The following is a 17,589-nucleotide window of genomic DNA, read 5'->3' as shown; positions in this document are numbered from 1 at the left end:
GTACCAAAAGAGGAGGACACCAACTCAGCCATACTTAATCATTTGTTTAAATCTGTTTATTAATTTTCCACAACATATACATGTGTATGCAAAACAGTTTCCAGCATTTCATTACTACTGCAATTAAAACTTTGACAGTGACACTGAGTCCGTGTATACAAGCGTAGGATGGCCATCATGTATTCAGGCGACTCTTTAGCCACAGTTCCAGACAGAAGTACAACATATGCGTCGCTTCAGCAGAGGCCGCAATACCGTCATAACATGGTACTGGAGACATACTATGCAGAGTGGTACAGATCATACACTTTGTGTGAATGCACAGATGTTATAGAATAAACAAACAGTAACTAAAGAAGAAAACCAACCACACCAGCTAAGTTCGACTACTGATTACACCTGATTACACCTTTACCAGTTTACAGTTATCGCTTAGTCCCCTAACACCCCCCACTATAACGACATCTGCCACCCCCTCTCCGTCTCACAACCCTCCATAGAGCTGCTACAACAGCCAACACACATATTTGCATCTCTGCTTAGTAGATAAATAGTATAAATGCGCCTGTGTGGCAGGATAAGGATGCACCCAACCTATCTCCCCTCTCGAGTTGCAGAGGGGGTCCCCTCCACAAGCGGCCGCTGCTTTAGTGTGTCCGCCTCCATACGCATAAGACACTGGAGCAGACCTTCCCGTTGCCCTGCTATCGACGTCTTACGCAGGCCCAGTGTTTCCTCCCGTGTGATGGCTATACCTTCTGCTTTGACCCACGCTATGAGGGAATACCTCCACGCCCTCGTGTGTGGTGGGGATTGCGACTTCCACTTCTTCGTTAAAAGGCGCTTAGCAATGACTAGCCCCAGGTCGAGGAAGCGAGAAGTGACTTTTGTGGTCGGCGTCCTACTGAATTGATGTAATAAATAAGTGGGCCACTCGAAGGGTATGTTGCGACCAGTACATGCGCCCAATGTCTCACTAATAGCCCGCCAGTAAGTGTGCAGTGTGTGACAGCCCCACAGGATATGTACTAGGTCAGCCCCCACCTCTGCACAGCGGGGACAAGCTGCATCCGCACGGTGAAAGTACCTCTTGATCTTTTCAGGAGTGAGGTATGCTCTGTGAACTATAAATAATTGGATTTGTCGAAACCACATGTGTCTGTGGATTCTCTTAGGGCTCTTCAATATCTTTTCCCACTCCCTATCCTCCAGCTGCCTCCTAAGTCTTCTTACCACCCGCGCCGAAGTGAGTCCAATTTTATCTCCACATGCGTGCGGAGGGATGCCGCAAACCACCGGACTAAATGTCGGCCGTAACCCATTACGTGATGATATTGTATGATGAGGTGTTGGCTCGGCTCCTCCGTCATGTCCCCCATCTGGAGGCCAGTGTGGTAATCAAGGAGCGGTGCCTTAAAAAATGTCCTTGTGATAGCCCCAGCTCTTCAGCGAGTGATTCGAATGACAGAAGCATGCCATCCCGATATAAATCTCCCAGGGTCTGTATGTCAGCTTCGTGCCACTCCAGAAGCTCCAGGGACATGAGTACCCCAGACCCGCTGGGGGAGCCCACTAGCGGTATGGGTGGCGCATAAGGAACTAGATCTTTCGTAACATACAGGCATCGGCGGAAGCATTTGTAGGCCACCACCAAAAGGAGGGGAGCCGGTGTAGGTAACTTAGCGGCTGGGTGAAAAAGCCCAGTGATGCAGTCCAAAGAGAGGAGAGGGGCTGTAGTCGCAGTATCCTCTCGACCTCTGTCCGCGAGTCACCGGACTATCCACTGCAGTTGGGCAGCTAAATAGTAGTGCTCAAAGCAGGGGGCAGCATGGGCCCCATTGTTCCGTGGGCAGGTATAACTTTGCTAGCACGATCTTATGGCGCCCATTACCCCAGAGGAAGTCTCTGAGGAGGGCACTCAGCCATACTTATTCATTAATGAGCAATGAAAGTATTCAGGCTGGTCCATGCGGCGGCTGCATAAATGTCTTTGAGGGAGGCCCCTTTGAATTCCGCCCAAGAAGAGAAGCCCTCCCCCCTTGTGGATTGATCCTGCCTACACAGAGGAAGGTCAGTAGTACCTGCTGCCTGCTAGCCAGGATGATAAATGTCTTACCCCCAGCAGCTCAGGATAGCAATAGAAGTGTGATGACCCTTACTACCAATCCCAAAGTAAACAAACATTAAATCTGTGGTTGTTTAAACATGACAATCATGACACACATACCAACATTGGATGCTTGTAATACACTGTAACGAAAATTAGAATACAAAAACTTCTGAGGAGGAATAAGTAGAGAAGAGCGCCTTAATAATCATACTAAGGTGGTAAGAGTTAGGACAATAAATTAACAGGGAAATTATCAGTAATAGCTAGCAATAATGTGGAGAGTTTCATCCTGAGAACCCATCAGAAATACTATTCGAATAACAGCAAGGCTGACATCCTGTTAGCCCTTCAATTTAAAGCCAGGGTTAGTAAAGCATATGTTCCAGAAATTATGGGCCTCCTGGGAGACTTGGTAATGACAGACAAAATGGGGGAAACTGAAGTGTTTAGGCATTATTATCAATACTTGCATTCTAACGAAAGAGAAGGGGCAATTATAGAAGATGATTATTTTAGGAATTGCAAGCTTCCCACACAGACACAAGCACAAACAGAATACTTAGGGGTCTATTAAAATGTCGGGCGGATCGTCACCGCGTGCATGGCGGTGGCAATCTGCCCGACATTCTCCTCCGCCTGCATGCCAATTCCCCCGCCATATTAGTATGGCGGGGAGAACCCTGGCGGATGGAAAGACCGTCTGCCGGTTTTCCACCAGTCACACAGGTGACCGGGGGAAAAAGGGGCCTGATATGGTGGCGGTGTCTGCTAGACACCACCATCCATATTAAAATGGGAGCTGGAAGCAGGCATGTGGTTTTCTCAGTTGGGGGCCCGTTGCGGGTCACCAGGATGTTGGGAGGGTGGGGGGTGCACATGGGGGGGGGCGTACATGCACACGTGGCAGGCACCGTGCGGTGCCTGCCATGCTGGTCATGCAAATGCACAAAGTACAGCCACAGCATTGTGGCAGGCGGTGCTGTATGCACCGCCCGCCACAATGTTGTGGATGGTGGCGTCATCCTAACAGGCCCCTTAGATTCATTGAGAAAGAAGAAGTCATTAAATCAATAAAATCATGTAAAAGTGAGGAATCCCCAGTTCCACATGGCTATATGGTCACATTCTTCAATTCTTTGGTGGGAACCTTAACTCCAATACTGACCCAACTCTACAGTTTTTTGGTGTGGGAAAACGCAGTCATAGAGATGATGGTAGAAGCAAATATTACATGAATCTTTAAACTGGGGTAAGATGTGAAAGAATGGACACATAGACACATTGCTCTCTTGGACTTAGATGACACAATATTCACCACAGTGTTTGCAAATAGATTGGAACATTATCTGCAGGGCATGGTTGTGCCCACCAATCCGGGTTGTTAAAGGGAGCAGATGCATGATACTATTACAAGAGTCACCCACATAATAGAAAAAGGTAACAAGTAAGGGATTCCGAGAGTACTGATTACTTTAGATGCTGAAAGAACGTTTGGCTGAGTAAGATGAGTAAGATGAAATAGTTTAGCAGAAAAACTTTATAAAATGGGCTTTGAACAGAAAATGTGTACTTGGATATTTGCACATTACCAGGACCCAGTCCTGCAAATTGTACATATTGGAGAGGAATCAGGAAGGGTGCTGCTACAGGCAGGAATCAGAAGGGGTGCCCAGTGTCTTCATTCCTATTTACTTCATCCATAGAACCTCTATAGACCAAAATGTGGGATTATCAGGAGATTAAAGGAATTGATTTTGGGGGAAATCTCATAAAATCTGCTTATTTGAAGACAATGACCTATTGCTGTTGATAGAGGTGGAAAAGTCACTGCCTGCGGTACATCCGCCACTTGGAACAATTTGAACAGGTGGCTGGACTGAAGGAGAATAAGGAAAAATCTGAGATTAAACTGGACTGTAGATACAACAACAGCTAATACACTACAGAATACGTTTCTTTTTAAGTGGGCAAATCTTCACATTCAGTATTTGGGGATACATATAACAACTACCATGCCACCACTAGAAAACAGCAATTGGGTAAATTTCATGAATGAGGTCTACCCCGTCCAAAGGGATGTGATAATGACCTTACAAAGGAAGACAGAAACATTTGTATGGCAGTACAAGCAACCCAGAGTTTATGGCATTATCCTCATGGCACGACCATCGAAGAGCAGATTGTCACTGAGACTATTGCAGGCATTAACCATGAAGATATTTAGACAAAATATCGAGTTGGAAATGTCGACCTACACAAAATTCCGAGTTGTAAATATCGTGATACAGAAATATTGACAGCAAGAATATAGTGGTCAAGAATATTGAATTTAAGGAAAGAAATATTGTTTTAAAATATCGTTTGCAAAAATATAGTTGTTTAAAATATTGGTTTTTTAAATTAGACTCATGTATTTTAGTATATATTTTAAATGCATGTGACGCATTTTTGTATAAGTATTTATTATGTTTTTTATGTGTTCAATTTTTTCTAGTTATCAATTTTATTTTGATTACATTTTGCACTTTTTAGTTCCGTAGCAGGTTGTGGGTTTACAGGGGAATAGTGTGGGAACTAATTTAATTATAATAAATTAGTGAATATTTTTTATTTAATAATATTTATTTGAGATTTTATATTGTTAATTGCGTTATTATTTTGTTTGCAAATTTTATGTGTAGGATGTGGAGTTTATGGAGTTATAAGGTAGGAAGTAATTTATTTTAAATTAATTATTAATTGGTTGTTAAAATAATTAATTAATTAATAAATAATTATGGTAATTGTGTAATTTGTCTAAGGTGCAGGATGTAGGGTTTATAGGGGTAAAAGGTGGTAAGAAATGTATTTTTAATTATGTAATAATCAGTTGATCATTAATAATAAATAATTGATAATTCATTTTGTTAATTGTTTAATTATATATAGGAAAAGGTGGAACGTTACTTATTTTTAATTAATTAATAATTAGTTGTTAATTAATATTAATTAGTAAATTGAAAATTAAAGATAGAAGTTGTGTCATTAATTTCAGGTGTGGGTTGTGAGGTTGTAAGTGTAAAGGGTGGGACATAACACATTTTTTATTAATTAATAATTAGTTGATAATTAATAATTATTGATTAATAATTAGAGTAATTGTTTCATCTGTTGTGTGCATCGTTTTAGTTTTATAAGGGTAAAGGGTGGGTAGTAAATTAATTTTACTTACTTTATAATTTGTTGTTAAATACTATCAGATTTTTTATTGCAAAAGAATTTTAATTGTGTAAATAATTTTTTTACAGTTTAATTTTAGGTGTAGGTTGTGGGGACTACGGGGTAAAGGGCGGCAAGTTAATTAACTTGTATGTGTTTTAATTTGTTTTTTAATAATATTTCTTTATTTGATAATTAATTATGTTAATTATGGAAGTAGATTTTTTGTTTAAATTTAGATGTGGGTTGTGAATTGTGTGGTGTTCTAGGGTAGGAGATAAATATGGTAAATTTATGTAATAATGTTTTTGTTCATAAATAATGTCTAAATAAAAATATGTATTTGTTTGAAAATATTTTTTTTATTTTATTTAATATAATATTTGTGATATGTATTTAACATTATAATATGTTTTTATTTTTTCCAATTTTCATTATTCAATATATTGGTATTTCAATTTTTAAAACGTATTTTTTATTTATTTTGTTAAAAAAAATGTTTTTAGTTGTTGACATTTTGTTTGTTTTTAATTTTGAACTGACAGGAGTGGGAATAGTACGTTTTAACCCTCCACAATCCAATACTTTCCCTACTGTTGCACTGACTGGAGTGGGAATAGTAATTTTTACCCCTCTGCTATCCAATACTTTCCCTACTGTTGCACTCATTGGAGTGGGAATAGTAGTTTTTACCCCTCTGCTATCCAACACTTTCCCTACTGTTGCATTGACTGGAGTGGGAATAGTAAATTTTATCGCTCCGCTTTAGGCACATTAATGCCCGCCATAAGGGCGGGGGTCCTGTGGGGGACATTAGGATGCGCCCGCCACACTGGCGGGGGCATCCCGCATTTTTAGCATTGTAGCGGGCGGTGCTCCCTCCCTCCCGCCGCAATACTAAAAATGCACATCATGCAGTTCAATGCACAATGTGACAGGCACCGCGCGGTGCCTGCCATGTTGTACATAGAACTGCAGGAGGGTACCTCTGCATCTCCCCGCACCCGGAATCCCTGGGGGCCCGCCCGGTAGGCAATCGGGTGGATTGCCTACTGGTGGAAAACCACCGGCGGATGGTCTTCCCGTCCGCCGGGGTCCCCTTGCCATGGTAATGGGGCGGGGGGGATTAGAGGCGGGCGGAGGTTTTTGGCGGGCGGATCGCCACTGCCATACGGGCAGTGGCGATTGCCCTTTATCATAATGGGCCCCATGGTGTCTGCTCCTTGTGAATCTAGATTCCTGGGTTCGCTTTCCTCCGGTGCCTTAACACCAGCACTGCCACAAACAAATCGTAGTGAGACAGGCTGCTTGAAAAGGAGGGTGGGAGAGGCACTTGCACTATTCCTGGCAGCACGGAGAAAGTTTTTCCATAAAATGAAACGCGTCAGTGCCTAATAAAGAAGGAATATTTGCTGTTTGTTGGAGTCCCGCGGGTACTTCCTTCCTCTGCGAGTCGGGGGAGACTGGCTGGGGTTCAATAAATATATATATATATGTATATATATATATATATATATAGTCCTTCGGAACAAAGTTCAGTAAACACGCTCTCAGAGAAGAAAAGGGAGAGTACCAAATGCGGGTAAAGTGCGGTTTAATCACAAAGGAGAGGTCCAGAAGGAGTGATTTACTGTGGATATATATATATATATATATATATATATATATATATATATATATATTACCTACTGGCGGTCGCCAGTAGGTATATATAGTTAGGATTTTTTTTAATAGGGATTTCTGAAAATTCTATGTTGAATAACTTTGGCGTTGATGGACGTAATTGGCTGACATTTTGAGGAAAATGGCACATTTTGTTTCTGAGCGTCCCCTGAAAGTTTGGGGGGGGTTTCGTCAAGCGGGGGCCGAGAAGAAAGGGGGGTCCCAAAACGTGTTTTTAACATTGAGTTTTCCATAGGGCGGTTGGACTCACTTTTAGCTCGAATGGCTGAATGGATTTCCACAAAACGTGGCAAAATTGTAGGGACTGGTAGCCCGATGTGCCTTTGCTATGTCTCAAGATATATGCTCCAGTGGTTTTTACGAAAATTAACTTTGAAAAATATATATTGGGCTACATTGGGCTATATATATGTTGGAGCCCAAATGTAGCCCAATGTAGCCCAATGTAGCCCAAAGATGGCCAACAGAGACAAAAAAAAACAAATGTAGCCCAAATATCAGCCAGATGTAGCCCAACTATAGCCCAGTGACAGAATGTCCCAGAGTGTTCTAAAGAACAACTAGAGCGCTAACAGTCTTACTTATGACAAAAGTATGGCACACCTCAAGTCATCTTGATTGGAATAAAGTGTTAACACTTAAAACATTTAATTTGCAAAGGAACAAAATGAGGGGGGTCATTTTGCCATAGAAATTATGATTAGTGCTGAAGAAAGAAAAATTAGGGCACATTTTGAGTGACTTCTCAAATCCTCTTATATTTCATAAAAAAAATTCTGATATGCAGTCTCCCAAGATGGCCACCAGAGACAAAAGAGCCCAAATGTAGCCCAAATATCAGCCAGATGTAGCCCAACTATAGCCCAATGACAGAATGTCCCAGAGTGTTCTAAAGAAAAACTAGAACGCTAACAGTCTTACTTATAACAAAAGTATGGCACACCTGAAGTCATCTTGATTGGAATAAAGTGGTAACACTTAATACATTTAATTTGAAAAGGAACAAAATGAGGGGTTTCATTTTGCCATAGAAATGTTATATATATATATATATCACAGCTACAAACATCCACGAACCGACTGTTCATAAGGAAAGCAGCACACGCAGGGGGTGGTTCCACGAAGATTTTATTTGGGAACTTTACAGCATACGACGCGTTTCGCCAGAGGGCTTCGTCAAGATATGCAAAGAGCAGAGGCGCTCAACTCATTTAAATCAAAAATCTTACTTCCGCTACTATAATAGAAAGCAAAAAAGGACTATATACAGGGTCACAAATAGATCAGCCATCTTAGGACGGTGTAATAAGATATTGTGATATCACATTCTTAGATTAAACATATGCAGAATATATATACACATAAAAACTTTTTGCGTAAGTCCCATCGTAAATAATCTGGGGATTGCATGAGTTATCACGCCCATAATGGGCACCAGTAATCCAATAGTCCTTCTTTCACATACACGCCCTGAATGGGCATACCAACGAACAGGTGAACAGTACTACATGTTGAGGTGCAGACAAAGTAAATCAAACACTTAGCGATATGAAAAGCCATGTGAGCACATATGGATACGTGATTATGTTATAGGAAAACCAGAGTAAAAATACTCTGAATCCAATGGCTTCTAGAGACAACACTCCTGTAATTATGTGTAGATGCACCTCTAATGACATTGCCAAAATAGCAATCATAAATAATGCCCTGGATGGGCTAGTAAAATACTGCACCTGTACGAGGGAATTCAAAATAACAAGAGATGTAAGCACTAATTATAAACACAAAATTTACGATTCAGATATCCTAAAACCAGAAGTACTAAATATATGTATTGACACGAAAAAGATACCAATCAAGAATACAGTGCTTATGCCATCACGGATGTCCATGATAAATAGAAATGCATGTAAATTAACCCAAATGAACTGAAAGTTCTTCATGCATATTGAGGCCATTCGGGCGTTTGCTCTGCAAGTCAATTATATATCTGGACTCAAGCCTTCGGAGTTTAAGAAGGCGGTCACCACCCCTGATGTTAGCTGCTACACTATCGATACAAATATATGCTAACAGATCCCTGTTACTATTGTGTTTCTTTTCGAAGTGCCTCGCTACGGGGTAGGTGACATCTTTTTTGGCAATGGCACGCATGTGCTCTAATATTCTTAATTTAACCGCATTGGTGGTACTCCCAATATAGTTTAAGCCACAAGGGCAAGTGAGACAATAGATGACATATGCAGTTGAGCACGTCAGGAATTTAGTGATCTTTTTCGGTGTTGAAAGACCTGGAACTTTAAAAGCAAGCGTCCGCTTGCTGTGTTTGCAGGCCTTGCACCGGCCACATGGATAGAAGCCATTCAGTGCAGGAAGTTTGGGTTTATTATCAGGAGCAGTATAGTGACTAGAGACCAACTGGTCTCTGAGTGATCTGGCCTTCCTGAAGGTCACAAGGGGATTACTGGGCAGGTCAGCTTTAATAATGTTATCGGACATTAGAATATTCCAGTTCTTTTTGAGTATCTTTTTGACTTGCCCAGCATTACGGGAAAAGGTGGTTTGCCAAAAAATATGACCATACCAGGAAACAACTGAAGAAAAAGGCAAGTGGTCCAAACACTGCGGAACCCGCAACCTCTGAATCCGACACTAACGCAGATGAAGCGATTAGTGAAGATGGGAGTGAAGAGGCTTCTTCTTTTCAGGTGGAATACAAAGTCATGCGCAACAACCAACTAGAAGGCAGCAGGGGCAAGCCCCCGGACAACCAAGGACCAAGAGGAAGACGAGGCGGGGGGGCTGTGGGAAGAAATCCACTAGGTTCGCCTCCAGTAACACGCAGTATGAAGAACTATCCAAAGAAAAAGAACTAAGTTTGAACCTAGAACACACCATAAAATCTGATAATTTAACCATCATCAATTTAACTGACAAGGTACTTACCACCGAAGAAAATTCCATCCTTCAATTGGGCTTATCTTTTTGCCCTCAAAGGAACTTCGAATTTGCACAGACTCGGATAGATATTTTTAAGTTCACGAGAAAGTTGAAATTACATAAATTTTTCAAATTAAAACCGCGCATTGAGAGCACTGTGTCTGGGAGCGAAAGTGCTACAGAAAGCCTTAGATGCCGTGATCTAGGGGGTCTTCAGGCTATGGAGAACCTCGATCAAGAGATCAACTTGGGCCAGGCAGGTGAAGTAACAATTACTCAGACACTGGCCACTTCCAACATCCAACAAAAAGGAGGTTGCAGTGAATTCAAACCGGCATCTACTTTCATGCCCATCATGAGCACTGACGCCATCGAAATCTTCTCGGACGCTGTCCTGAGAGACCTTACCAGACTACGCAAGGTGAAACAGTATACTCCGTCTAATGAAAAGTTCACCAACGAACAGAAAATTGCTCTAAAAACTCTGTGCTCAGATTCAGGCTTGGTCTGTAAACCCTCTGATAAAGGGGGGAATATTGTGCTCTTGACTGCTGAACAATATGAAAATGAAGCTAAATGACTGCTTGGAGACACTGAAACTTACACTGTGGTGGGCGATCAAGACTATAATAGAAGTGTGGGTGAGTACCACGACATGATATCCAAATGGTACAACAATAACATGCTCAGCACAGACGAATACTTGTTTCTGCGTTGTCTTAGTCCAGTGATTGCCACCTTTTACTACCTTCCCAAGGTACACAAAGACATACTAAATCCACCGGGAAGGCCTATAGTCGCTTCCAACGGCAGCCTCACTGAAAATCTCTCCATTTACGTGGACTCGTTCTTCTCCCCATTGGTCATGTCATTGACCTCTTATCTTAGAGACACTAAACATTTTTTGACTCTTATGGACAACATTGTTTGGAAAGAGACTTACTGCATGATGGTACTAGACATCGCCAGTCTATACACATGTATAGTACATGACGATGGCTTGAGATCGATGGCTAGTTTTCTGGATAAACGTCCCATACGTTATTATGAACACAATAAGATGTTGCTTGACTTTATGAATTTCAGTCTGAAAAATAACATTTTTCTTTTCAGCAAACAGCTTTACAGGCAGATCTCTGGAGTCGCTATGGGAGCTTGCTCTGCTCCCAGTTTCGCCAACCTCTTTGTAGGTTGGTGGGAAGAGCAGGCTCCCTGGAAAATAACCAATCCAGAGTGGAACAACAGCATTATAGGATGGCATCGTTACATTGACGATTTGTTCATCATCCTTGATAGCCCCATAGAAACTGCTAGTGTGTTCATAGACGTACTTAATAACAATGACATGAATTTAAAATTCACAGGTCATATCAGTAGGAGTTCAGTCAACTACCTTGATCTCACGGTATACATAGATGACAAGGGAATGGTGCAAACCAAATTATTCAGGAAAGAGACGGCAGGAAACTCCACCCTCTTTGCCACCAGCAGCCACCCACGCCAATTGGTTGAAAGTATCCCTTATGGCGAACTTTTGAGGCTTAGGCGCAATAATTCCAACCCTGATGATTTTAAGAAGGCAGCGGAGGCTAGTCTTCAAAGATTCAGGATAAAGGGTTACAGTGAAAAGGTGTTAACTAGTGCTTTTGACAGAGCTAACAAGATGCAGAGGAAAGCGTTGTTGGAACCTAAGAAAACTGTCAAATCCAATAATGGGGCATTTCGCCTCATTACCACCTTTTCCCGTAATGCTGGGCAAGTCAAAAAGATACTCAAAAAGAACTGGAATATTCTAATGTCCGATAACATTATTAAAGCTGACCTGCCCAGTAATCCCCTTGTGACCTTCAGGAAGGCCAGATCACTCAGAGACCAGTTGGTCTCTAGTCACTATACTGCTCCTGATAATAAACCCAAACTTCCTGCACTGAATGGCTTCTATCCATGTGGCCGATGCAAGGCCTGCAAACACAGCAAGCGGACGCTTGCTTTTAAAGTTCCAGGTCTTTCAACACCGAAAAAGATCACTAAATTCCTGACGTGCTCAACTGCATATGTCATCTATTGTCTCACTTGCCCTTGTGGCTTAAACTATATTGGGAGTACCACCAATGCGGTTAAATTAAGAATATTAGAGCACATGCGTGCCATTGCCAAAAAAGATGTCACCTACCCCGTAGCGAGGCACTTCGAAAAGAAACACAATAGTAACAGGGATCTGTTAGCATATATTTGTATCGATAGTGTAGCAGCTAACATCAGGGGTGGTGACCGCCTTCTTAAACTCCGAAGGCTTGAGTCCAGATATATAATTGACTTGCAGAGCAAACACCCGAATGGCCTCAATATGCATGAAGAACTTTCAGTTCATTTGGGTTAATTTACATGCATTTCTATTTATCATGGACATCCGTGATGGCATAAGCACTGTATTCTTGATTGGTATCTTTTTCGTGTCAATACATATATTTAGTACTTCTGGTTTTAGGATATCTGAATCGTAAATTTTGTGTTTATAATTAGTGCTTACATCTCTTGTTATTTTGAATTCCCTCGTACAGGTGCAGTATTTTACTAGCCCATCCAGGGCATTATTTATGATTGCTATTTTGGCAATGTCATTAGAGGTGCATCTACACATAATTACAGGAGTGTTGTCTCTAGAAGCCATTGGATTCAGAGTATTTTTACTCTGGTTTTCGAATAACATAATCACGTATCCATATGTGCTCACATGGCTTTTCATATCGCTAAGTGTTTGATTTACTTTGTCTGCACCTCAACATGTAGTACTGTTCACCTGTTCGTTGGTATGCCCATTCAGGGCGTGTATGTGAAAGAAGGACTATTGGATTACTGGTGCCCATTATGGGCGTGATAACTCATGCAATCCCCAGATTATTTACGATGGGACTTACGCAAAAAGTTTTTATGTGTATATATATTCTGCATATGTTTAATCTAAGAATGTGATATCACTATATCTTATTACACCGTCCTAAGATGGCTGATCTATTTGTGACCCTGTATATAGTCCTTTTTTGCTTTCTATTATAGTAGCGGAAGTGAGATTTTTGATTTAAATGAGTTGAGCGCCTCGGCTCTTTGCATATCTTGACGAAGCCCTCTGGCGAAACGCGTCGTATGCTGTAAAGTTCACAAATAAAATCTTCGTGGAACCACCCCCTGCGTGTGCTGCTTTCCTTACGAACAGTCGGTTCGTGGATGTTTGTAGCTGTGATAAATACAACGGGTACACCCCCGTTTGGCGTGCACCCGCTCACGTGTGCAACCGGCTGGTGTTTGGAGCCTTGCATATATATATATATATATATATATATATATATATATATATATATATATATATATATATATATATATATATATATATATATTACCTACTGGCGGTCGCCAGTAGGTATATATAGTTAGGATTTTTTTGAATAGGGATTTCTGAAAATTCTATGTTGAATAACTTTGGCGTTGATGGACGGAATTGGCTGAAATTTTCAGGAAAATGGCTCATTTTGTTTCTGAGCGTCCCCTGAAAGTTTGGGGGCCGAGAAAAAAGGGGGGTCCCAAAACGTGTTTTTAACATTGAGTTTTCCATAGGGCGGTTGGACTCACTTTTAGCTCGAACGGCTGAATGGATTTCTATGAACTTGGCAAAATTGTAGACACTGTTTGCCCGATGTGCCTTTGCTAGGTCTCAAGATATGTGCTCCAGTGGATTTTGAGAAACTAACTTTAAAAAAAATATATATATCTGTGACAGCGTCCCTGTTAGCGCCCCGGTTCGCGTACCAGACGCGTAACGGAACTTCGCGAGGAGAAGCAGATTGGCTCTCCGGTGACTGTCAACATTCTAAACAGTCCGGAGCGGCCGCCATCTTGTCTCTCGGTAGGGTCGAGAGACAAGAGGTGGAAATAAACGAAGGGGGAAATGAATGAAAGGGGGCAAGGTAGACCCCTCCTGACCCCCTAGGATTGATGTGGGGGCTATTAAAGGGCCCCGCGGGGCAAAAAAATAAAATAATTTTTTTTTTATTTTTCGTGGTGGAAGCGCTACCCGGTACGCGAACCGGGTAGCTCACCGGTAGCGTAACGGGAGTCCGCCATCTTGTGTTTCGGATGAATTTAGTCACAAGATGGAGGATAAACAATGTTGGGAATGGGTATAAGGGGGCACGGGAGACATATCCTGACCCCCTAGGTTTTCTGAGGGTGGCTGAGGAGGCCCATATATGTAAAAAAAAAAACCTTTTTTTTTCACATTTTCGCACGGTTAGCGCCCGTTCCGCGCACCGGGTAGCGTTCCGGAAAGCGTAACAAGGGGAAAACCAAGGGAAATAGTAAAATAATATTTTAGAGTGCTTTGAGGTAGGGTAGCTCTGAATAGAGCTATTGTGTTGTGTGGGTGATGTAAGTACCAACTTGTAGGTACCAATGAAGAGTCTAAAATTCAATGTACACCGTCTCCTCTGTAGATATTTTGTATGTTCTAATATGGGTTATTTAAATGTAAATGTGTGGAAAAGCACTTTATGCTTTAAAGCAATTGTATTTTTGAACTGATTGTTCTTTCCTCTTAGTCCTCCTCTTTGGTTTTTTTTCCCCACACTCTTCTTCAGCATGATAGTTGATAAATTCGTTCCCTCAAAAAATTGATATACATAAAAAAATTATATTAAATACATATAAAATATATTTTTCCTTTAAAAGAAGAATACATTTTACAGCTTTTGATATTTGCTATTAAAAAACCATTGAAATTCACTGAAAAAACCATAGGTTATAGACCATAAATCAGTGATGTCATTTGAGATGTCATCAGTGATGTCATCAGTGATGTCACTGACCATGTCATGAATGATGTAATATGTGACATGATCAGCAGTGGATTGCGGGTGCGCGATATATAGTTAGTGCAACTAACTATATATGCGAATTTCAATGGTTTTGTATGAGTAAAATAAGGTTTTGTAAATGCTAATTCCTAACTATATATGGTCTATAACCTATGGTTTTTTCAGTGAATATATATATATATATATATATATATATATATATCGTACACTGACGAAGGCAGCAACGCCAAAACGCATTTGTTAACTTCGATAACTTTAATCTGCAGTACAAGAAATAAATACGGCTATATGGACTGCGTGATATGGCTTGGAGTGCTCTCTGTTTGAATTGGTCGAGAGAAATGGTGACCGAGTGTTGGAGAAATATATATATATATACACACATATATATATATATATATATATATATGTGTATACATATATATGCGTATGTAGTTACTGGTATTGGTGTGTCAATAATTTCAGGAATGGTAGTTTGTATTTAACACTGGTTGTATCAAAGGTCAGATTAGAGTGTGAGTAGGTGCATCGTATTATCACATGGATGATGTCATCAGTGATGTCATCAGTGATGTCATTTGAGATGCCATCAGTGATGTCATCAGTGATGTCATTTGAGATGTCATCAGTGATGTCATCAGTGATGTCACTGACCATGTCATGAATGATGTAATATGTGACATCATCAGCAGTGGATTGCGGGCGCGCGAGTTATAGTGAGTCCAACTAACTATAACGTGGGAATTTCAATGGTTTTGCATGAGTAAAATGTTCAGCTAACTATAACTGGTGTGAAACCTATGGTTTTTTCAGTGAATTTCAAAGGTTTTTTAAATGCTAATTCCTAACTATAACGAGTGTGAAACCTATGGTTTTTTCAGTGAATTTCAAAGGTTTTTTAAAAGCTAATTCCTTACTATAACGAGTTTGTAACCTACAATTTTTAAAGTGAATTATTAAGCTTTTTTAATACCTGTTTTTTATAATTATGTATATATGTATACATTTTATTTGTACCATGAGACTCCCACCTCGACGGCGGGGATGATTCAAGCATGTGAATCTATCAAAGATACCAATATTGGATAACTGAAGTTACAGGTAAGTAAGTAACTTGTTTTCTTCTGCACCTTCTTAGCTTGTGCCATGTTGGATTTACAATAACAAGCTGGATCATTTAAATGTCTAAATGCCTCTGTGATGTAATCCTGTATGTTCCACATAACAACATTCCCCCCCTTTCTGATTTATTGATAACAATAGTGTTGTTATTGCTTAATTTATTCATCAGATCAAAGTATTTCATTGTATGATACTTGGGGGGAATCCGTAACGCTTGTGTTTTACGTTGTAATTTTTTCAATTCCTCAGTAATGCGATTGTGAAAAATATCGATCACATCACGGGGCATAGTGGGAACAAAAGTAGAGATTGGCTTGCAGGGACTATATCTTTTTTGGCAATGTTGATGCCTTCTGCATCTGCCATCTCCTGTGTACTTGCAGACAGACCGTTGATGTTGTAAGTGGTATCACTGAGTGTGTGCAGAGTTTGGATAAGGGACATATCGGTTACTTGGAGTCCCATGCTGGAAGTTGGGTTCTTAGTGCATCCTTCTTTTTCTTTTTTTGCTTCTTCTAGGTACTTGTTGATAGTGAAATATTTCCTTAGCTTGATCTTTCTGATAAATTCATACACATCAATATGAGTATTGCAATATCCAAAGTTGCTTTATAGGCAAAAGGAAAGACCTAGTGCAAGGAGTTGTTTTTCTGCCTGGTTTAATTGGATGTCAGTAAGGTTTATAATGGTGTTATCATCGGCTACTGGTGTTTCTGCTAGCGCTAATTCTGTTGCCTCCGTCCTCTTGTTTCTGAGGCATTATCATCTTTTTCGCCTTCTTGCGTTCCTCCTTTGTTTGTTGTCGGCATTTCGATTGCGGTGTTGTAACGACTGCATGTGTTCTTTTATTAAAAAATCTATTTCTTCTGCTGGGGTTAGTTGGCCATATCGCCCCGTTCTGCTCCTGATACACCATCCTCAGATTCTGTTACGTTGGGGACTAGGCTGGCATCAGAGGTGGAAATACTATATATATATATATATATCTATATATAGATATATATATATATATTTTTTTTTTGAAGATCAGTTCTACAGACAACTGTCCGGGACGGCGATGGGCACCAGCTTTGCCCCCAGCTATGCGAACCTATTCGTTGGCTGGTGGGAGGAGCAGGTGCCCAAAGCCCTTGAGGGTACAAGCACAGGCAGAGTGATACGGTGCCACCGGTATATTAATATTTATTCATCGTATGGAAGGGCAGTGTAGAGTCAGCATATGACAACATAGAGATCTTGATCAGCAATGATCTAAATCTTCACTTTTCAGGAACAGTGAGTCCGGTGGCAGCGGACTACCTAGACCTGAAGGTGTTTGTAGAGGACCAAAACATTCATACTGCACTCTTTCGTAAATCAACGGCAGGGAATTCAATACTGTGTGCTAGTAGCAATCACCCACGCAAACTCATACAAAGTATTCCTTATGGAGAGTTCCAGAGGATTAAAAAAAATAGTACCAGGAACCAGGACTTTGAGGCGGCTGCCTCAGAGAGCCTAGCGAGATTTGTGGTGAGGGGATATGATCCCATTTCTTTTTCAAAGACGTTGCAAAAAGTGAGATGTATCCCCAGGGAGAAGCTGATTACGGAGAGCAGAGAGAGAAACTTAGAAGATGGTCAGAACAAATTCCGCCTGATTACACCTTATACAGCTGAGGCCAATTAT

The 17,589-nt window shown here is 40.8% G+C and overlaps 1 protein-coding gene across 1 annotated transcript in view; it reads left to right on the top strand.

Annotated features, from left to right (window-relative positions):
• Positions 1–17,589, top strand: part of LOC144762274 (ATP-binding cassette sub-family C member 10-like) — a 1,353,417-nt gene that overhangs the window by 843,960 nt on the left and 491,868 nt on the right. The window contains exon 14 of the mRNA XM_078647416.1: positions 1,666–1,668. Within this exon, the coding sequence (XP_078503542.1) occupies positions 1,666–1,668 (3 nt within the window). The remainder of the gene's footprint in view (positions 1–1,665; positions 1,669–17,589) is intronic.

Source organism: Lissotriton helveticus, chromosome 6 (assembly GCF_964261635.1).
Source record: "Lissotriton helveticus chromosome 6, aLisHel1.1, whole genome shotgun sequence".
In the NCBI taxonomy this organism is placed as follows: domain Eukaryota; kingdom Metazoa; phylum Chordata; class Amphibia; order Caudata; family Salamandridae; genus Lissotriton; species Lissotriton helveticus.
Note: the sequence above shows the minus strand (reverse complement) of the source record. Positions and strands in the feature narration are given on the sequence as shown.